The 23,800-nt window shown below is 39.5% G+C and overlaps 1 protein-coding gene across 3 annotated transcripts in view; it reads left to right on the top strand.

Moving 5' to 3' along the window:
* GALAK (galacturonic acid kinase) overlaps positions 1-23,800 on the top strand; it is a 114,020-nt gene that overhangs the window by 59,742 nt on the left and 30,478 nt on the right. For all 3 annotated transcript variants that reach the window (XM_010264981.3, XM_010264979.3, XM_088893299.1), the window contains one exon: positions 13,337-13,416. In XM_010264981.3, the coding sequence (XP_010263283.1) occupies positions 13,337-13,416 (80 nt within the window). The remainder of the gene's footprint in view (positions 1-13,336; positions 13,417-23,800) is intronic.

Below are 23,800 nucleotides of genomic sequence, written 5' to 3'. Positions count from 1 at the left end.
TCTTCTCTCTTCTTCCTTCTTCTCTTCCTCTTCTTTCTCTTGCTCAACACAAACCTATCACCCTCTTCCTAGAAAAGACAAGGTGAGACTAGCTGATGGATCGTACACTTCCATAGCTGGTCAAGGAACTCTCTCTCTTCCTCTTGGTCTTACACTTCCTGATGTTCTTCATGTTCCAAAATTTCCCATGAATTTGTTCTCAGTTAGTAGTGTTATTAATTCCTTAAACTGTTCGGTAACCTTTTTCCCTTCTTATTGTGTGATTCAGGATCTGGCCTCGGGGAGGACGATTGGTAGGGGACGTATGGTTGATGGACTCTACATGCTAGAGAATATGACTGGTCTTCTTGTTACAGAGTCTATGAGTCAGTTCAGAAAGAGTAAAGTGTACTTATGGCATTGTCATCTTGGTCATTTGTCTTTTGAGTCCTCGAAAATTGTATTCCCAGAACTGTGTAAGTCAATGTTCGTTTCTGATTTCTCTTGTCAAACGTGTCAGTTAAGCAAGCATTGTAGAACTAATTTTCTTTAGAAAAATAGTAAATCTGAGTTTTCTTTTCACATTGTTCATTCTGATGTATGGGGCTCTGTTACTTTAGCTTCTGAGAGTGGCTACAAGTACTTCATTACCTTCATTGATGATTATTCTAGATATAGTTGGGTATATCCAATGCGAACCCGGGAGGAAGTACCAAAAATTATCCAAGACTTTCAGCGGATGGTCTTCACTCAATTTCAAACTGAGATACAAATTTTTCAGTCAGACAATGCAAAAGAGATTTTCATAGTGATCTCAGGGAGTTCTTTGCTTCACATGGCTCACTTCATCGTAGCTCTTGTGCCCGCACACCACAACAAAATGGTGTGGCTGAACGGAAGAACCGACACCTCCTTGAAGTGGCTCGGGGTTTACTACTTCATATGAATGTCCCCAAACGATTTTGGTTTGAGGCCGTCCTTTGTTCTACATACCTCATTAACCGAATGCCCTCTCGTTGGTTAGAGTACAAAGCCCCGCATCAGCTTCTCTTCCCTAAGGTCCCTCTTCTTTCTATCCCTCCTCGTGTATTTGGTTGTCGGTGCTTTATCCAAAATCTGTCTCCCACCTGTGGGAAATTGGATTCTCGTGCTATCCCGTGCATATTTCTTAGTTACTCTTTCACTCAAAAGGGGTATTGTTGCTTTGATCCAGTTTCTCAGAAATTCTATGTCTCCATGGATGTTACCTTCTTTGAAGATGAGCCTTTTTTTCCTGTTTCTCCTCAGGGGGAGTGTAGGCATGAGGAGAAACTGGTTCAGCTTCCTTCTCTTCATGATCCTTCTTCATTGGTTCAGCCTCCTTCTCTTCCCGATCCTCCATCTTTCCGTGTCTTTTCTCGTCGTCGCAAAGGCCAACCAAATTCAAGAGCTGTGGAGAATCCAGAAGCTGTACCTTAAGTGCCATCAAACTCCTCGGGTGAAGATCATACCCACTCAGGTAACTTGACTCCCAATGATGTTCCTGACGCCTCTGCTGCTAATGATCTTGACCTTCCTATTGCCCACAGGAAAGGTGTTAGGTTGTGCACCACTAAACATCCCATTTCCAACTTTGTTTCCTATGAGTACATTTCACCCTCATTTCGTGCCTTCCTTACCTCCATTGATAGTGTCCCTATTCCCAAGAATGTGGTAGAAGCTCTTTCAGTACCAGTATGGACAAATGCCACGAAGGAAGAAATTAATGCCCTTCATAAAAATGGCACGTGGGAACTTGTTGATCTTCCGAAGGGAAAGGATCCAGTTGGATGTAAATGGGTGTTCACAGTCAAGCATGGGGCTGATGGAACCGTGGAGAGGTATAAAGCTCGTTTAGTGGCAAAGGGGTTTACTCAAGTATATGGACTTGATTATGCAGAAACTTTTGCCCCTGTTGCCAAGATGAACTCTGTTGAGCAAGAGCAAGTGAAGAGAGGAGAGGAGAAGAGAGAAGAGAGGTGAGTCGAGTGACTGAAAGCCCTCCAGAACTTAGGGGGCGAAAGAATGATTTTATTATTTATACTAGTACAGTACAGTCGAACAATATAAACAGAGGAGAAATTACAATAGTACCCTTATGGTACTAAACCTACATAAACAACTGACAACACTCCCCCTCAAGTTGGAGCATAGATATTAGTCATGCCCAACTTGTCACAAAGATCATGATGTCTAGAAAGGTTTAAACCCTTTGTAAAGATGTCTGCAAGCTAGTTCTCAAAAGTGACATAGGGGGTACACACTTCTCCTATGATAACTTTCTCTCTGATAAAATGCTTGTCAACTTCGATGTGCTTTGTTCTATCATGTAGCACCGGATTGGCAGCAATGCTTATAGCTGCTTTGTTATCACAAAATAGAGTTATAGGTTTGGTCACTGGGAAACCCAACTCCCCCAACAAATTCTTTATCCACATGCCTTCGAGAACCCCGTGGGCCATAGCACGATATTCAGCTTCAGCACTGGATCTAGCTACCACATTTTGCTTTTTACTCCTCCATGTAACAAGGTTCCCTCCTATAAAGGTGCAGTAGCCACTGGTAGACTTTCTGTCACTTTGGGATCCAGCCCAATCTGCATCTGTACAAACTTCAACTTTCAAATGTCCGTGCTTTTGAAACAACAAACCAGTACCCGGATACTTCTTTAGATATCGGAGGATTCTCTCTACTGCTTCAAGATGAGAAGACCTAGGAGCATGCATGAACTGACTGAGGACACCAACAGCATATGCAATGTCTGGGCGAGTCATAGAAAGGTATAACAATCTCCCTACAAGCCTCTGAAACTGTTTCACATCCTTGAGCGATTCACCACAGTTGTCACCTAATTTATGGTTGGGGTCAATGGGAGAGTCAACTGGCTTCACCCCCATCTTTCCAGTGTCCTGAAGTAAATCTAGGACATGTTTCCTTTGAGAAATGAAGATACCCTTCTTTGATCGGGCAACTTCAATTCCAAGGAAGTATCTGGCAAGTCCTAGATCCTTCACTTCAAACTGAGTGGCAAGAAAAAGTTTCAATTTCTGAATTCCATCCTCCCAATCACCAGTAACAATTATATCATCCACATATACAATTAGAGCAGCAATTTTACCTTCTCCTTTTTTCACAAACAGTGTGTGATCTGATTGACATTGCCTGTATCATTTCTGCTGAACTGCCACATGGAATCTGCTAAACCAAGCTCTTGGTGATTGTTTCAGCCCGTATAAGGACTTCTTCAACTTGCACACTTTCTATTCATTGCCTTGGGCTAGAAAACCAGGAGGTTGAATCATGTACACTTCCTCTTCAAGGTCACCATTCAAGAATGCATTCTTGATGTCCAGCTGGTGTAAAACCCAATCCAGATTAGCCGTAAGAGAGAAAAGGACTCTAATGGAATTCATCTTGGCAACGGGGGCAAAAGTTTCTGCATAATCAACTCCATACACTTGAGTAAATCCCTTTGCCACTAAGCGAGCTTTATACCTTTCCACTGTTCCATCAGCCTTATGCTTGACTGTGAACACCCATTTACATCCAACTGGAACCTTTCCCTTAGGAAGATCAACAAGTTCCCATGTGCCATTTTTGTGAAGGGCATTAATTTCTTCCCTCATGGCATTTGTCCATTCAGGAACTGAAAGAGCTTCTGCCACAATCTTAGGGATAGGGACTCTGTCAATAGAGGTAAGGAAGGCACAGAATGAGGATGAAATGTTCTCATAGGAGACAAAGTTGGAAATGGGATGTTTAGTGGTGCACAATCTAACACCCTTCCTGTGAACAATAGGACGGTCAAGATCATTAGCAGTAGAGGAATCATTTTCAATAGATTCAAGGACATCATTGGGAGCCAAAATACCTGAGTGAGTATGATCCTCCCCCGAGGAGTCTAGTGGCACTGGAGGTACAGCTTCCGGATTCTCTACAGCTCTTGAATTTGGTTAGCCTTTGCGACGACGAGAAAAAACACGAAAAGGTGGAGGGTCAGGGAGAGAGGGAAGCTGAACCAGTTTCTCCTCATGCCTACAACACTCCCCCTGAGGAGAAACAGGATAGAAAGGCTCATCTTCAAAGAAAGACACATCCATGGAGACATAGAATTTACGAGAAATAGGTTCAAAACAACGGTATCCCTTTTGAGTGAAAGAGTAACCAAGAAATATGCAAGGGATAGCACGAGAATCCAATTTCCCAAGGGTGGGAGACAGATTTTGGACAAAACACCGGCAACCAAAGACACAAGGAGGAATAGAAAGAAGGGGAGCCTTAGGAAAGAGAAGTTGATGTGGGGCTTTGTACTCTAACCGACGAGAGGGCATACAGTTTATAAGGTAAGTGGAACAAAGAACAGCTTCAAGCCAAAAACGTTTGGGAACATTCATATGAAGTAGTAAACCTCGAGCCACTTCAAGGAGATGTCAGTTCTTCCATTCGGCCACACCATTTTGTTGTGGTGTGCGGGCACAAGAGCTACGGTGAAGGGAACCATGCGAAGCAAAAAATTCCGTGAGGTCACTATGAAAAAATTCTTTTGCATTGTCTGATTGGAAAATTTGGATTTCAGTTTGAAATTGAGTGAAGACCATCCACTGGAAATCTTGAATGATTTTTGGTACTTCTTCCCTGGTTCGCATCGGGTATACCCAAGTATATCTAGAATAATCATCAATGAGGGTAATAAAATACTTGTAGCCACTCTCAGATGGTAAAGTAACAGGTCCCCACACATCAGAATGAACAATGTGAAACGGAGATTCAGATTTACTATTTCTTTGAAGAAAATGAGTTCTACAATGCTTACTCAACTGACACGTTTGACAAGAAAAATCAGAAACAGACATTGACTTAAACAGTTCTAGGAATACAACTTTCAAAGACTCAAAAGACAAATGACCAAGACGACAATGCCATAAATAGACTTTTTTCTTACAGGACTGACTCATAGACTCTGTAACATGAAGACCAGCCTTATTCTCCAGCATGTAAAGTCCATCAGCCATACGACCCCTACCAATCATCCTCCCCGAGGCCAGATCCTGAAGAACACAATGAGAAGGGAAAAAAGTCACTGAGCAATTCAAGGAATTTGTAACACTACTAACAGAGAACAAATTAATGGGAAAATTTGGAACATGAAGAACATCAAAAAGGGTAAGGCCAAGAGGAAGAGAGAGAGTTCCTTGACCAGTTATGGAAGAGTATGATCCATCGGCTAGTCTCACCTTGTCTCTTCCAGAAAGAGGGTGATAGGTTTGAAAGTAAGAGGACGTATCAGTCATATGTTTTGATGCTCTAGAATCAATGATCCATGGAGAGTCAAGGGTGTGAGAAGCAACATGGAAAGCAGTGGCAGGGTTACCTGACGTAGATGCAAATGAGGTTGAGGGAGGAGTATCCATCTGACGAATTGCTCTACCATAGAGCTCTAAATGGTCACGGAAGGAATTCATAATGTCCTCCCTCGGGTCAGGTCCAGTGAGATGTGTCTGAGTCACAGTAGAAATGGGGGTCTGATTCTCCCGAGTAGCCATGTTGGCCATGTGATGTTTCTTTGTACTTTGCTGTCCGTACTTCTTATTCACCTCTGAACCTTGCTTCTTAGTCAGATCTTGAGCCCATTTTGGTTTCCCATGAAGATCCCAACAGATATCTTTGGTGTGTCGGGGTTTCTGGCAATGAATGCACCACAATTTTTCCTTATCTTCTGTTTTTTTCTGGAGATCTCCTTTCCGGGAAGAAGATCCCACACCAGTAGATACACCTCCTTTTGCAACTAACACAACAGCATCCCCACCAGGGTTGTTCATCAAATTTCTCCTGCTTTCTTCAGATTGTACAAGAGCATAGACTTCCTGAACAGAAGGGAGATCCTTAGAGCTGAGAATCTAAACCCTGATAGATTCATACATAGGATTCAGACCATGTAAGAATGCAAACACCCTTTGCTGGGAGACAAGCTGTTTGTACTTCTTAGCATCCTCATCACACTTCCAATCCACACTCCGGTAGTGATCCAACTCCTTCCAGACAGATGTTAAGTCAGAGTAATAGACCGATAAACACTTCTCCCCCTGTCTATAAGTAGAAGATGCTGCCTGCAGTTGATAAATTTTGGCATAGTGTCGCAATTCTGAATATGTAGACTTTGCTTGTTCTAGATTTCATTCGCTGTTTCAGCCCACATGAAATTCTTCCTGTTTTGAGGTTGCATGGAAACCAAGAGCCAAGACATAATAATACTGTTCTCCTAATTCCATCTATCATATTCAGCACTCCCGGAGGATGGTTCTTTTATCCTCCCATTAATATAGCCTATCTTCCCCCTTGCAGTGATGTATAATTTGATCTCTCTTGACCACTCCAGGTAATTTAAACCATCAAGAGGGACAACAGCCATGGGAAAGGATAGGTCACCCCCACCCATTCCATTCAGCATTGAGGAAACTCCAGATGTGGCTGAATCTTCACTGCCCATGATATCTGAATAAAAAGTTGAAACAACAACCAAAAAGGTACAGCCGTACAAGACTATTTCAGAGATAGGTCCTTCTGACCACCGGTTTCACTGAGAACAAAAGAAAGAGCACTGCTGTTGCAGTACAAGAACAGGTCCTTCTAACCTACAGTTTCACTGAGAACAAACAACAAATTGAACACTGCTGTTGCAGTACTGAAACAGGTCCTTCTGACCTACGGTTTCACTGAAACAAGTCTGCACACTGCTGTTGCAGTACAAGAATAGGTCTGAATGACCTACTTAGTAGGGATGATAGCTAACCAGTCAAGGAGATCAATAGGGTAGCCGAACAGTCAATTAATAAGATTAATGTTGAGCAGACAATTAGTCAACTAAAACAGACCATCGACAGTTCACAATACCAACTACAAAAAAAGTTTGAATACAGTTACTGTGTTAAGGAATACAGTCGCTTAACAGTAGGGCAGCCGAACAGTTCATCAGTCGAACAGACAACAGTAGGGTAGCCGAACAGTCATCAAACAGTTCAGCAAACAATAGGCATCCGAACAGACAAGGATGATAGTCCGCAAACAATAGGCATCAAACAGTAGGCTTCAAACTGTTCATCAGTTCATCAGTCGAACAGACAACAGTAGGGTAGCCGAACAGTCACCAAATAGTTCAGCAAACAACAGGCATCCGAACAGACAGGGATGATAGTACCTCTTTTAGTTTCAGATGATAGTCTCCCTTATGGTAAACCAGAACTCCTTGACTGTAAACCAGAGCTCCTTCTACGAATCCTCAAACAATAGGCAGTCGAACAGAAGGTGAGCAATTTCTAAAGACAGAACACCCTCTACGAACTGCAAACAATAGTCTCTCTACAGTCGAGCAGACAGGAGGAGCAATTTCTGGGCTGGAAGACGAAAAGACTCTGTAACTTCTAGGTCGAACTGACTTCACCAGATCAGGAGTTCGATTGGAGACAGCACTGGATGCAACAGTAGTTAGCTTGACACCACCCTTCAGGCCTGGACGACTAGCTCTGATACCATGTTGAGATAGAGCAAGTGAAGAGAGGAGAGGAGAAGAGAGAAGAGAGGTGAGTCGAGTGACTGAAAGCCCTCCAGAACTTAGGGGGCAAAAGAATGATTTTATTATTTATACTAGTACAGTACAGTCAAACAATATAAACAGAGGAGAAATTACAACAGTACCCTTGTGGTACTAAACCTGAATACATATACAACTGACAACAAACTCTATTAGAGTTCTTTTCTCTCTTGCTGCTAATCTGAATTGGGATCTACATCAGCTTGACATCAAGAATGCTTTCTTGAATGGTGACCTTGAAGAGGAAGTTTATATGGTTCAACCCCCCGGTTTTCTAGATCAAGGCAATGAACAGAAAGTGTGCAAGTTAAAGAAGTCTTTATATGGGCTGAAGCAATCACCAAGAGCTTGGTTCAGCAGATTCCATGCTGCGGTTCAGCAAAAGGGATACAAGCACTGTCAATCAGATCACACATTGTTTGTGAAAAAGGGAGAAGGTAAAATGGCTGCCTTAATAGTATATGTGGATGACATAATTGTTACTGGTGACTGGAAGGATGAAATTCATAGGTTGAAGGGTTTCCTTGCCACTCAGTTTGAAGTGAAGGATCTAGGACCTACCAAATACTTCCTTAGAATTGAAGTTGCTCGATCAAAATAGGGTATCTTTATCTCCCAAAGGAAATATGTCCTAGATTTGCTTCAGGACACTGGAAAGATGGGGGTTAAGCCAGCTGACTCTCCCATTGACCCCAACCATAAATTAAGTGACAGCCAGGGTGAACCTCTTAAAGATGTGAAACAATTTCAGAGGCTTGTAGGGAGATTGTTATCTCTCTATGACCCGTCCAGACATTGCATATGCTGTTGGTGTCCTCAGTCAGTTCATGCATGCACTTAGGTCCACTCATCTTGAAGCAGCAGAGAGGATACTACGATATCTTAAGAAGTTTCCTGGCGCTGGCTTGTTATTTCAAAGGCACGGGCATTTGAGAGTTGAAGTTTATACAGATGCGGATTGGGCTGGATCTCAAAGTGACAGAAAGTCTACTAGTGGTTACTGCACCTTTGTAGGGGGGAACCTCGTTACTTGGAGGAGTAAAAAGCAAACCGTGGTGGCTAGATCCAGTGCTGAAGCTGAATACCCTACAACGGCCCACGGAGTAGCTGAAGGTATGTGGATAAAGAATCTGTTGAATGAGTTGGGTTTCCCAGTGGACAAACCCATAACTCTATTCTGTGATAACAAAGCAGCTATAAGTATTGCTGCTAACCCGGTGCTACATGACAAAACAAAGTACATCGAAGTTGACAAGCATTTTATCAAAGAGAAAGTCATCACAGGCGAAGTATGTACTCCCTATGTCAGCTCTGAAGACCAACTGGCAGACATCTTTACAAAAGGGCTAAACTATTCCAGACATCATGATCTCTGTGACAAGTTGGGCATGATTGATATCTATGCCCCAACTTGAGGGGAGTGTTGACAGATGTTGTTGTACACTGGTTTAGTACCGCAGGGGTATTTCTGTAATTTTTTCCATTCTTTATGTTGTACGACCGGTATAGTATAAATAACAACTGCTTCACTCGCCTAAAGCATTCTTTTGAGGCATTCAGTCCTCTCGCCTCTCCTCTCTTCTCTTGTTCAACACCTACTGGTAGATTTTCTTTCACCCATAGAACCAGCCCAAATGGCATTAGTGTATACCTCTACCTTCATGTGATCATGCTTCTTAAATCTACTTGTCTGAAATAGATGGTAATCTGACCTGGTTTTGATAAGAAATCAGAAAAAGAAAGAAGAGAAAAAGGGAAAAGAGAGAAGATGAAGAGAAGAGAAGAGAGTAAAAGAAGAGAAATGGAGAGAATGAGAGAAAAAGGGGTGCAGAATCTTATGGCCCTGGTTCCCCAATGATTGTTATTTATGTTAAAATAAATAAAAGGAGATACAAAGACAAGAATACCCCTGCTGCCTATATGAAAGAAAGAAACAATAATAAATAACAGTAAGCAATAATAAAACAACAATAAATAGTGTGACCACAAGCCTAATTATTAGTATCCCTACACTCCCCCTCAAGTTGGGAATAGATATTAGTCATTCCCAACTCGCATAGGTCTGCCTCCAGCTTGACGTTGGTAACTGCTTAGATTAAGAAATCAGCAAACTGCATACCAGAGGCAACATAAGGAAGACATACTTCTTTGCTTCAGAAGGAAGGTCAAGGGTTTTGGATCTTTAATAATGAAAAGAAAAGGTTTAAGTGGTTGACACAATATGGAAGTGAAGTTTAATTTGGCAAAATGATCTGCAAATGGGATTGCTGATGTACTAGTAAAGCAAGGGGTGGGAAGGAGTCATTTGTTTTGGGCTCAATTGTAATAGCTAAGTTCTGTTATGGAAAGTTAAGAAAGTTTACCTCTCCTATTTTGTAACTGTTCTATATTAGTCTTAATGAAATTCCGTTATTGATCAAGAAAAAACAAAGAAAGAAGATGGTCTGATGCCTTTCTCCTCTTTTCCTCTAATATTTATTAAACTTAATAAGAACAATTACAAATCTGCCCTTAAAGGGGCAGCTAGCTCAGTCATACTTAAAATAAAACAAAAAAAGTTAACAGGCCCATAAAGACAAAGCCCTTTAACAGACAACAATTAAAAACAAAATATAGCACAATGATGCTCTAGGGCCCACTCGGCCCAATCTCTCTACATGTTAGATAGGCTTAGTTTGGCAAGGGTACAAATACAAATATATACAGTGCAAATACATACAAAATAATACAAGGTTTTGCACTCACATATTTGTATTTGTACTCCCTCCAAACTGAGCCATAATAAAAACCTATTCAGGGACCTTACCTAATAGTTGAAGCTTTTAGTTTAAAGGGTTCCTTGAGATGGTATCCGAGCCTATGTGACCAAATGGTCTAGTGTTCAATCCTAGTCACCCCCATTATCTTTTAATTAAATTTCAACACAAGGTATTGGTGGGCCTGTGCTTGTCCACGCTTCAAGCCTGATGGGCATTTTCTAGGGGTGTGTTAGAGAACAAAACCATTCAGGGACGTCACCTAATTGCTTAAGCTTTTAGGCTGAAGAGTTCCTTGAGAATGTTCATTCCCTAAAAACATCCCATCTTGTAGATGAAGAAACATAGATATTTGGAAAAGCATCCAAGATGGATATTTTGTTGTTATATGGAAGTGGAGTTGTACATTGCTGCTGGTTGGGCAGGATCTTTTAATGATAGAAGATGTACTACTGGTTATTGAATATTTGTGGGTAGTAACTTAGTGACTAGGAGAAGTAAGAAACAACAAGTGGTTGTTTGATAGATCAAGTGCAGAGGTGGAGTACTAAGCTATGGCTCATGGTGTAGGAAAAGTTTAGTGGATTAAGAACCTTATGGGAGAGATGGGATTCGCTATTGATAGCCCTTTTCACTTTGTTGTGGCAATAAGTTTGCCATTAACATTGCTCCTAATTCATTGTTACGTGACCAAACATAACATATTAAAGTTGATAGGCATTTCATTGGGGAAAAACTTGAAAGGAGTGAGGTGTGTATATGAAGGTGAGCCTTGACGCAATGGTATAAAACTTGAAAGGAGCATGTACACCATATGTAAGCGTTAAAGAGCTATTAGCAAACATTTTTACAAATGGTATAAATGTCCTGCACCATAATGAATTCTGCAACAAATTGGAGATGAATGACATTTATGACCCAACTTGAGGTAGAGTATTTGTAATGTGTCTTGTTATTAGTTCAGGGGCAAACTTGTCTTTTTCTTTTTTCTGTAACCCTAATAATATAAGAATGGGGGTACCAGAAACTGAGATTCTCTCTATAAATGTCAATAGAGGGGGCAGTTGGCCCCAACTCCCCCCCCCCCCCAAAATTTTCTTCTCCTGTTTTCTCTCTTCTTTTCTCTACTATCTCTCTTCTCCTTTCCTCTTGTTTCTGAGATATGGCAGAAAAGCAGCCTCATCTCCGTCATGTCCCATTAAATGAGGTTTTCAATCATCCCATGAATATGAATATCTTTTGCCTTCTTTATCTTCTACTGTGATTTAGGTTCTAAATTTTGCTCATGGTTTGCCTCTTCCTTGCCTCCAGTCTCTTAAATGGCTCTTCAGAATGGGCATCTACTCCTAAGAAAAGAAGGCCTAGAATTAGTATTTAGACACTAGCACCTTTTGCTGCAGCACTTAATCAATAGGTAACGACTTCCCTAGAGAGCATGCCTCTTCTATTTAAACCTAGCCTTTATCCAATTTTTTGATGAATAATAATAAATTTAAGACCCTAACATGTTCTTGTTTGGGCTTGCCTCGAGCCTTTATCCAATTCCATTCTCCCATTTCTTGAGCACTCCCTCCTTGAGACCTTCCTGCCTTCCGAAACCTTCTCATTCACTTCTATGCTTCACCACTAGGAAAGTTAATTATTTTCTCATTCTCTATATACCAAATAGTTGTCAAGGCATCTTGGTGATTTTGAGCAACAGTCGCCTAGTCAACTAGGTGATACGAATTTTATATAATAAAGAACTAAATTTTGGATAGGTCTCTAGTTTTATACTATTAAGAATGCATGTTAATTGAAAGAATATCTACTCTCTTCATTAAGAACATTAAATTTCCTCTTAAAAAATGACAAATCATCATATCTAAAAGAAAAAAGTATTCTAAATATTTTAATTTCAATTTTTTCAAAAACAATACTGATATAATAAGTATTTAATAAAGCAATTTCATGTCAATTAGCAACTAAATAAGATTATAATTTTGTATGGTAACATTTAAATAGAAAGTAAAAAGAGAAAGGATAAGAGTGGAGCTGATATTTTATTTAGTGTAAGAGATAAGTAAATACAAAGAAAAAAAAAGAAGAAACCTCTTTGTACTTCTATTCTTCCTTTCTTTTTCCCCTGTCAAAACCCCTTGATCATTTAAATTTCAATAGTAAAAATTTAAAAACAATGTATTAATGATATAAACACACATACACAATAGAAATGATTTAAGCGCTAATAAAGGACATGGGTCCAAGTAGTAAGAAATGATTTAAGCGCTAATAATTTAACAATGCATATGGCATGAAAGAGAACAGAATGGTGAAACAGGATTCATGAAGGTATTGACACACATATTAGTAAGATGTATGGCACACATAGTAGATGATGATGATAGTATATAGTAGAAGGTATTGATACACATAATAAGGTGCATACTTTGTCATTTTTGTCGCCTAGGCAGGCACCTTGTTGCTATAGCCTATATGTCAAGGCATTTAGGTGAGGCATCAAGCCAAGGGCACCTAGGTGACACCTTGGCAACTATGTCCTCCAATGGTTCACCTCATTTAAAGCCATGACCTCTGGATGCATAGAAGCACCATCACCGTATCATCTGTAGAGAACTACTCTCCACCTTCCTAAACAGGTCCAGACCTACCTTGAGTCCCACTTGGATGCCCTCCATTGGCTACAGTGGAGCTTAGAAACACACCTTGTGATTCTGAGGACTTATGGTGCCGTCTTTTGGCTTAAACATGATCTCAGCAATATTTCAATATACTTTTAGATTATAAAAATGATACTGATGAAAAAATTAATTATCTTTATGATGCAATCAATGATTTGTTGTTTGATTGTCAACAACTGTATTCTGTATCTTTGTTTGCTTCCTTAACAAGTAGTTTGAGAATATGTTGCTTTCAGCATTCAGAAGAATTTCCTTTTCTTGCATAATATTTATCTTTTCTTATATTTTATTCGTTCTAATTTTTTCATCTACAGGTCGGGGTTGCCTACCTTTTGGCTCTAGAAAATGCAAATAGTTTGACTGTACCCCCAACAGAAAATATTGAATTGGATCGGTAATCCTTCAAGCAATTTATAAAATTTTCATAGCTGCAGATATATTCTTGTTAAGTCAATAGTGCTGCTGATGTTTGGATATCTCTGCTCAAATTCTTAGTCACTAACACCATATTTAGGATATGCAGAACTAAACTTTGAAATGAAGCTTGATTATTTGACCAGGTTGAATTGCAATGCAGATCAGCCTCTATGGCAATATTTTATTTCTCCTTTCTCATTATTTTCCTGCAGTTGGACACTATGCATATTTCCATTATTTTGTTATTCTATATGAGTCTAGCTTGGAGTTTTATCTTTAGGTTGAAAACCATACATCTCTGGGGTAGGTGGAGTGTATGAGAATTGAATTAGCTGATCAATGTTTACTGCCTAGAGATTGAATCTAGATACTTTTTCCCAAAAATCAAGAAATACCAGTTATATTAAAAATTGTGTTGAATGTGCACCCCTTCCTCAAATCTGTTGTGGAACTCAGGCTTTTATTGGCTCATTTTTATGAAGAGCACATCAAGTTTCAGAGAATTAGGAAAGGGAAGCCTAGTTATCTGGAATCGGCTTAATCTCATCATCATCAACAACAACATCGTCTAGGATTACTACCTACGGGGAGTCCCAACTAACCAAATGGCCAATTACTCACCTCACACTCTAGAATTTCAATGCAACTTTTCACATCAACCTCAATCATATTAACGCCCAGAAGACATCTTTTACCAAAATTGACTTATTGGAAATTTCTTTAAACCATTTGATCATCAACAATGCTTAAGTTCCAAGCTTCCTCTTCCTCTCTATCCACACAAACAATGCTTAAATTGTCTGCAAATCAAATGTTAATAATGATGACCTGATCCCTCCCAACTCTCCAACAATGAATCAGCGTAAACCTATCAACCATTGATATTAAGTGGCTAAGGGCACTACTAAAACAGTGAAGAGAAAAGGACAGAAGTAGGTCTCCTTGTCAGAAACCTCTTCTAGTGGAAAAGAAATCCTTGATCATCCTATTAAATAGTAAAGAGTAATGCCACAATATAGGCAACAATCAGCAAGAGTAACATCGTCAGATTAAATACCAAAAGGTGTTGTTTGGGCAACCCAGGAGCCTTTATTTTCAAAAACATCCACTAGATTCAAGGATTGGTGTTTAAAGATTGTAATGGGAATGCAATATCATTATTCTTCGGTCTAATTGGCTATGGAGATTTCATAAAGGTGGAATTGTTGGCTGTGATACATGGACTTAATCTAGGAAAACCTCTAAATTTCAGGAATATTGAGTTAGAATGTGGTCTAAGATTATGATGGGCTGCCTCATGCACAGTAATATAGGCCCTTTGATCCATAGACAAGCAATGAGAGAAATAACAAAACTCACAGGAGAAGTAGATACATTTAAATGGGCACTCATCAAATAATATTATGGCTGATTCTTTGGCTAGACAAGGAGTAAATAGAACCTAACTGTCTTGGAGGCAAACTTTCCAAGGGGAAAGGGTTGTAACTTGAAGTAGAAATGGCTAGACTATATGCTTGATCATGTCTCTCTCCAGTCCCTTAACCATGTTTTATTAAAACTGATTCTAATTTAATGTACAATTACACAGGGGCCCTTGATAGGGTGGTTGAAGTGATAATAATAAAGAAACAAAGAAACTAGGTACACAACTAAGGCCAATTAACTAATAAATAAAAAGAACTAATGAACCCAATAATAAGAAACTAAGGTCCAATTAGCTCATCATCTCTATACTCATCAAGCTGAGCATAGATGTCAATCGTGCCCAGCTTGGTTACATAGTGTTGCAACTATACCTAAGGAACACCCTTAGTTAGAACTTATAACATCTACTAACTGCACCTCTAAAGCCATGAAAGGGAGGCAAACTTCCCTTGTAGCTACTCTTGTTTGTCCACCTCAATATGCTTCGTTCTATTATGCTGAATTGGGTTATGAGCAATGCTGATGGCGGCTTGATTATCACAATATAGCATAAGGGGTTTGTCATAAGTAATGCTCATTTCCTCTAGAATAAACTTGAGCCATAACAACTCTAAAACCCTATGGACCATGGCCTTGTACTATGCCTCAACTAAGGATCTAACTTCCACAAACTAACTTTTACTTCTCCAAGAAACAACATTCCCAACAACCAGAGCATAGTAACCTAATGTGGATCTCTTGTCACCAATACTACCTGCCCTGTCAACATCTTATAAGCTTCTAACTTCATGTGTCCATGTTTGACAAAGAGAATACCCTTCCTAGGTGTTCCTTTCAGATAACATAAAACCCTCGCTGCAGCAACCCTAAGTGTGCCTTTAGGGGCATGCATAAACTGATTGATTACACTCGTCACATATGAGATATAAGGCCAGATGTAAATAAGTCCTCTAAAACTGATATAAACTTGGTTAAAAATAGAGAGAAATGTAGAAGAAAGGTAGAAGACAGCAGTACAAAGGAAGAAGATGGATAAAAGAAGAGTAGGTTACATACAAGTATGCCCTTAAGTGGGCAGCCAGCTAAGCAAGAACTAAGAAGCTTACAAAGAGTAGTAACAGGCCCACAAAGACAAGCCCATTAACAAAACAAATAGATAACACATTACAAAGAATAAAAGGATCGATATTAGGGCCCATTTGGCCTAGTTTCTCTACACTCCCCAACTTGCTTATATAGTGTGTCAACTTCCCTATTGGAACTTCCTTGGTCAACACATCAGCCAACTGCTCTTCTCAAGCAATAAATGGCAAGCAAAATTCCCCTGAAGCAACTCTTTCCCGTATAAAATGTCTATCAACCTCAATGTGCTTAGTTTTGTCGTGTTGAACAGGATTGTGAGCAATGTTGATAGCTGCCTATTTGTCACAGTAGAGCATCATTGGCTTTTCATAGTCAACTCCCAATTCTTCTAAAAGTGATTGCAGCCACAAAAATTCTGGCACACCATGTGCCATTGCCTTGTACTCTGCTTCAACAGAGGATCTAGAAACTACAAATTGTTTCGTACTCCTCCATGAGACAATGTTCCTTGCCACCAAAGCACAATATCCCGAGGTGGACCTCCTATCATCAATATATCCAGCCCAATCAGCACCAGTGTATGCTTCCAGTTCTAGCTTCATGTGTTCATGCTTAGCAAATAAAATACCTTTCCCTAGAGTACCTTTCAACTAACACAACTCTTTCTGCCGTAGCTAAATGTGTATCTCTGGGAGAATGCATAAGCTGACTAATAACACTCACTGCATAGGAAATAGTTGGCCTAGTCATGCAGAGATATAACAACTTCCCAAGTAGTCTCTGAAACACTCCCCTATCAGACAAAAGTTCACCATCAGTAGCAGAAAGTTTACGATTGGGATCTATAGGGGTGGAGACCGGTTTAGCACCAAGTTTACCAATCTCTGCAAAGAGGTCAAGAACATACTTGCGTTGAGAAATGAAATTACCATCCTTAGATCTAGCAACTTCAATTCCCAAGAAGTACCTGAGATTATATGATATATACTCACCAACTTGAGGGGGAGTGTTAGTGTAGGGGTATTTCTGTCTTTATTATGTTGAGGTTGTTGATCTGTTATATTATATTAGAACTAGTGTCCCTCACTTAAATAAGGGCACATGTGTCTTTTCCATTATATTAATAATATAAAAACATGTCTGGCCGAATGGGAGAAAAACTTTTCCCTAATTCGAACCAGACTTTTCTTCTCTCCTTTTCTCCTCCTTTCTCTCTCTCTTTCTTCCTTCTTTCTTCCTCTTTCTTCTTGGCTGTTATCAGACTAACAGAACTCAAAGGCAGGCCGAATTATAACAGGGTCTAACCCTGGCAACTGAGACAAGCTACCCCAACCTACTTGGCGGCACATTAGTGTCAGCCTTGGCAGGATAAACTTCCCCAAGTCTATCCAACGGCTAAGAACTTTCTAAAGTAACACGAGTCTCATAAGTGTCCAATTTAAGGGTAATTACATAGAAACACACCAAATATAACATGAATCAATTATATACTTTTATTCATTTACAATAAATGTAAATGCACATCCATCTAATTGGAGCTAAGGGCATACACTATCTAACACCGCCTACTCTCTTCACTGCTTACCATAGCATATGCCTGGGCCAGGGTGACCCCATCCTTGCTTAGAATATTCTACCTAATAATGTCAAGCTCAAGGTTGAGTCCCATAAGAAACTCAAACACCCTATTTCTTTCACCAATTTCCAAAAGGTCTCTGCATCCTTTGTACTCTCCCATACAACTATCTCCATGACACCAATTTCTTACCATAGAGATTTCAGCATAGAGTAGTAAATTGGCACACTTTTCTCCCCTTCCTCAGATTCTTCACATCACTTTTTAGTTTATAGGCTCTTGCCACATTAAACTTCTGCGAATAGGTCTCCGTAACACTATCCCAAATCTCCTTGGCTGAAGACATCCAAAGGTAATGCTAACTTATATGAGGCTGCATAGAGTTGACCAACCATACGATTACTGTATAATTCTTCTGCATCCATTTCTCAAATGCAGGGTTTGTCTCTTTGGGTTTCACTTTACTTCCTGTGAGATATCCTAATTTGCCTCTACTACAGACGTAAATCCGTATAGACTGTGCCCAAGCTAGGTAATTGGTTTCATCCAACTTAATTGTGGTCACACCAATCAAAACGGAATCTACTAAGCCAAGCCCGAATACCGGCATCTGCTTGAACTCACTTCCGTATAGCTCCATTGATCAAACAAAAATCAAAAAACAATTTTTTTATGCTTTATAAACTTACTTGAAGTCAAAATAGTGCCCAGGTACTTGATAGCTAGGGTTTCACTGCACTCGGTTGTCGGGGAGAAAGAGAGAAGATGCAGTTGCACCTACCAGAGCTTTCCAACTTCTTCTAGGACTTAACTGCACCCTTATAGAAGTCAAAACACACCTCCCAAGCACTAAGTGCCACACCAAAAACTTCTCCTTTACCTATAACTTCGAAACTCTCTAATCGGCTAGGGTTTTGAGCAGAAAAAATACAGCATCACTTTTTTGCAGTTTTCAGCCAGACTTCAACTCTCCAAACCCTCTACCAACTAGGCAAAAGATCCTCTGAACTATAGAGGACTTATCTCTCCATACACTCTCCTAATCGAAGGGTGTATTGGAGAAAAAAAGGAAAGAAAGAGAAAGGAGAAACCTTTTCTGATACCAAGAAGTAAATCAATCCTCTAAAACTGATATAAACTTGGTTAAAAATAGAGAGAAAAGTAGAAGAAATGTAGAAGACAGCAGTACAAAGGAAGAAGATGGAGAAAAGAAGAGAGGAAGAAGAAGAGGAGTTCAATAATCTCCTCTCTCCTCTCTAATCCTTTTGCTAATCTTCATTAACTAGGTTAATTACAAGTATGCCCTTAAGTGGGCAGCCAGCTAAGCAAGAATTTAAAGAATCTTATAGAAAGAAGTAACAGGCCCATTAACAAAACAAATAGATAACACATTACAAAGAGTAAAAGGATAGATACTAGGGCCCATTTGGCCTAGCCTCTCTATAAGGCCATGTCATACAAAGCCTTGAAGCTTTCCCAAAAGTCTCTAAAATACTCCCTTGTCAACCGAAAGATCACCACCAATAGTTGAGAGCAAATAATTCCTATCAATAGGGGTGGAGGTAGGTTTGGCACCAAGCTTCCAGTCTTAGTAAGAAGGTCTAGAACAAACTTTTGCTAGGAAATGAAAATATATCATTGCCTGTAACAACAATGTCATCCACATATACAATGAAGAAGGTGACCCAAGAAGCTTTTCTCTTCACAAACAAAGTATGGTCCAATTGAGTTTGAGTATAACCAAATTGAATAAGAGCAGCCCAAAATCTATCAAACCAAGCATGTGGGCACTGCTTAAGTCCATAAAGGGACTTCTTCAATTTACATACCTTTGCCTCTTCTTACCATACATTCTAGGGAAAGCGACATATACACCTCTTTAGTCAAATCACCATTGAAGAAGGCATTCTTAACAACAAACTGATAAAGGGGCTAGTCATAGCTCACTTCCAAAGACAACAAAACTCTTACAAATGTTATCTTAGCCACCAGAGAGAAGGTCTTCATATAATCAATCCCATACAGCTTAGTATAGCCCTTGGCAATAAGATAGGTCTTATACCTCTCAATCCAACCATCAACATGATACTTTATAGTGTAAACCTGTTTACCACCAACAGGCTCCTTTCCAATAGTTAAGTTTACAACATCCCAACTATTGTTCTTACGAAGTGCTTCTATCTCAATCCTCATAGCATTCCTCCATTCTGGCTTAGACAAGGCTTCTAATACATTCTTAGGAATAGGTTAGGTTGAAATAGAGGCTAGGAAGAAATAGTAGGAAAGGGATAACAGATTGTGAGATAGGTGTTTGGAAATGGAATGAGTGATACATTTTCTCTTACCTTTTCTCATTGCAATGGGTAAGTCAAGATCAGAAAAGGGAGGTGCTGGTGATGGTGGTATAGGACCCATCCTCCCTTTAGTGACTGGGACTGTCAAAGTCTCACATGGAGAGGGGGGAACAAGCTGTGCATGCCTTTGCCTTTGACATTGGTACCACCTTAAAGAACAAAATGTGTAGGGAACACAAGAGGACTAGGAAGACGTGGAGGAGTAGGAACGGGGGAGCCAAGAGATGAGGACAACTTAAAGAAAGAGACTGAAAGAGTTTAAGAAGGGCTAACACAAGATTCAATTGGAACTGGCAAGGGAAGGGGTGTAGCAAACAACTCAATAGAGAGCTCCCACTCAGAAAATGGCCAAAAAAAGGAGCTGACACTACAAAATTTACATCCTTAGAAACAAACAAGTTGTCACTACTGGGATCAAAGCAATAGTAACCCGTCTATGTGGAGTCATACCCAAGGAAAATGCACTTCCTAACTTTGGTTTCAAACTTTTGTCTTTGGGAACTAGGAATGTGGACATAGCAAGTACATCCAAAGATACGTAAGAGGATGGGAAAAAAACATCAATGTTTGGAAAAAAAGAACACTGAAGAGGTAAGATCTTGCTACCCTATTTTTCTTAAGAGTGTGAGCATAAGAGCTTTAGTAACATCCCCAAACTTCTCAAAATAAGAGGTAAGATCCTTCTCAAAATGTTCCTTAGCATTATCTAACTGGAATATTTTAATGCGGGTGTCAAACTGGGTGAGCAAAAATTCATGAAAATGTTAAGCAAGTTTGGGTACTTTAGCACGATAATGCACAAGGTAAAGCCATGTACAATGGGATAAGTCATTAATAAACAAAATAAAATATTGCCACCCATTCAAGGTATATAGTAAAGCCCCCACAAATCAGAGTGAGCAATGTTAGAAGGAAAAGTAGATCTTTTATTACTTGCAGGATAAGAGTTTCTACAAAGCTTTGAAAACTCAAAGACTCACAATGTAGACTCAATAAATTTATTCCCTAAAAACAAAAGCTTCAATAAAGAGAAAGAAAGATGACCGAAACAATAGTGACATAACATGATACGACTAATTGACTATGACACTGTAAATCTAAAGGCTGATTTCTGAGGCTGCACTCAGCTCTATTCAATAAATTTTAATAGATATATCTCATTCACCTCATGGCCATTGCCAATCACCTTCTAGGATTTCATGTCCTAAAGAACACAGTAAGAAGGAAAAAAGTTTACATTGCAGTTCAAATATTTAGTCAAATTATTAACTGAAAGCATATTAGTGTTAAGTTATGGTACACAAAGTATAGAGGTCAAAGTAAGGGAGTCTGACGTTCAAATGTCTCCCTAGATGGGGGAAAGAGAGCCATCAACAAGGGATGTTTTGTCACATCTAGATAAAGGTTGGTAAGTATTGAATAAAGTGGAAACATAGGTTATATGTTTAGAACTCAAAAGTACTAGAATCTATTATCCAAGGGACCCTATGATTACCTGAGGTAGAAGCATGGTTCGTAGTAACGCGAATACCTGAGTGAGCATAAGCAAAAGTGGAGCCATTGCCTTGTGGACTAGAAGCTGAAGAGGTAGGTTCTAAATGACTAATAATATGACCATAGTTCTCATATTCAACCCTGGTGGCTGTAAGCTGTTCCCTATAGATTTCTCATTCTATGGCCCCTTTGCACCCTCAAAGGAGGTGGCTACATTAGTACTACCACATTTCCCATTCCAACTCTTTCTGTCATTATTGGTATTCTTAAACCTAGCAAGTAGGAGATCTGGATGCAGCTTCCAACAGGTATCCTTCGTGTGCTCTGACTTCATGCAATATTCACACACAACATCCTTCTCAGTAATCACCTCATGTTTCATCCCATCCTTAGCAAAATGATCTACTAGTACTTCCACAATCTGAACTTGTTTTCTACTTTCTTCATTACTGACCATAGAATAAGCCTAAGAAAGGAGTTAAGCCAGAAGATTTTACTAAAAAGTCCCAGGCAAAAGAAGGGGTTTGTTGGGGGAAGAGGATAGCTCATAAGAGGAAATTGATGAAGCTGAAGAGGAAGAAAGTGTAGAGTTTGATAAGTTTAAAAAGTTGAGAAAAAAGTGGATATGGAAAAGGTGGTTGAAACTAGTCTCCAAGTCAGCAGAAAATTGGGCTTATTGGTTCTAGGATGGGAAGACTAAACTAGAAAAGTGTTTCAGGAATTAGAGCTTCAGTAACCGATGGTTGTTGAAAAATTCTAACTTAGAGTGTTGTTAGTTTTATGGATATTTTTAAAGTTTTTCTCTGTTGGTTGGGTTCTTTTGTTCCGCTTTCTGTTGAGGGTTCCATGCTTTGGAAGCAAGTGGGGGTTATTTTTTGAGGGTTAAAATTAAAGCTATGTTCTTTTTTTGGGCTTAGGAGTTTGTGTTGTTCATGGGTTCCTTCTTATTTCTTTTGGGTGATTCCTTATAACCTCCATAAAAATGCCTAAGAAAGGATCACTTCATCTTTTGCTCAAACATTCTACCTAACTATATCATATTCAGGGTTGAGTCCTGTAAGACACTCAAAGACTTGATTCCTCTCCATCAATTTCCTATGAGTTTCAACATCTTTTGTGCACCCCTATTCAACCATTTCCATCAAATCAATTTCCTGCTATAGATACTTCAGCATTGAGAAGTACACAGCTAAGGGCTTCTCCCCTTGTCTTAGATTATTCACATCATTTTCTTAATTTATAAGTCCTAGAAACATTCAACTTCTATGAGTAGGTCTCCTTGACACTATCCCATACCTCCTTAGCAGTATCCACCCACAAGTAGTATTAACTGATATGAGGTTCCATTGAATTAACCAACCAACCTACAACTATGTAATTTTCATGCATCCACCTCTCATAGGTAGGATCGTCCTCCTTAGGTTTTGCCTTACTCCTAGTGATGTACCTCCATTTTCCTCTACTATAAACATGGATTTTTATTGAATGCAACCATGCCAAATAGTTGGTTCTATCTAACTTCATAGTAGTCACTACCCCCAATAGAGTCTCCACAGACCCCCAGCTAAATCTAGAGTCTGTAAGTTGTTTTCTCTCAACTCCAGTTTGCTCTATTGATTAAATGGAAACAAGCAAAAATAAGTTACTACTAATCAAATAACACTAACCTGAAGTCAAAGCTACTCTTTTATAGCCACAAACTAGGGTTTCATAGTACCTGACATCCCAAGAGGAAGAGAGAAGTTATAGCTACTCCTACCAGAGACTCCAAAAACTTTTCTAACTGATTTGATCTCCAAATTGGTCAACAAACCTCCTTTATGCCCCAAGCACCAGCTTCAACTATCTCTAGACCCCTTAAGCTGATTTCTCTGGTCAGGTAGTGTTTTCAGGAATAATCTCCAAGAACTTGTCTTGGGCCTCAATCTGAATGTGTAATCTTTTCCTGAAAACTCCCCCAACTAGGGGGCATCAACCTCCCACCAATCAGCAACTTAATTCTCCATAGACACTATATATATGGGCTTAAGAAAAAGAAAGCAGGAAGTGGCGACTTGCTCTAATACAAAGATTAAATATAGACCAGCAACAATTCTAAAATTAGAGAAGAAGTTCAAAAGAAAGATGAAGAATTAGGAAGAAAAGGGAAGAGAAAGAGAGCTTGATCATTTCTCTCTCTAGTCCCTTAATCATATTTTTTTAGAACTTATTCTAATTTAATGTACAATTACAAGGGTGCCCTTGGTAGTGTGGCTGTACTAATAATAATAAACAAACAAAGAAGATAGGCCCACAACTAAGGCCCATTAGCTAATAAATAGAAGGAACTAATAAACCCAATAAGAAAATAAGACACTGAGGCCCATTCAGCCCATCATTTCTATAGGTATTTTTATCCCCTAGAGGAAATATGTCCTTGATCAATTTGA

The sequence above is a fragment of the Nelumbo nucifera genome, chromosome 8 (assembly GCF_055504915.1).
Source record: "Nelumbo nucifera cultivar China Antique chromosome 8, China Antique-T2T, whole genome shotgun sequence".
In the NCBI taxonomy this organism is placed as follows: domain Eukaryota; kingdom Viridiplantae; phylum Streptophyta; class Magnoliopsida; order Proteales; family Nelumbonaceae; genus Nelumbo; species Nelumbo nucifera.
The sequence above is the reverse complement of the archived record's forward strand: the minus strand, read 5'-3'. Positions and strand labels throughout refer to the sequence as shown.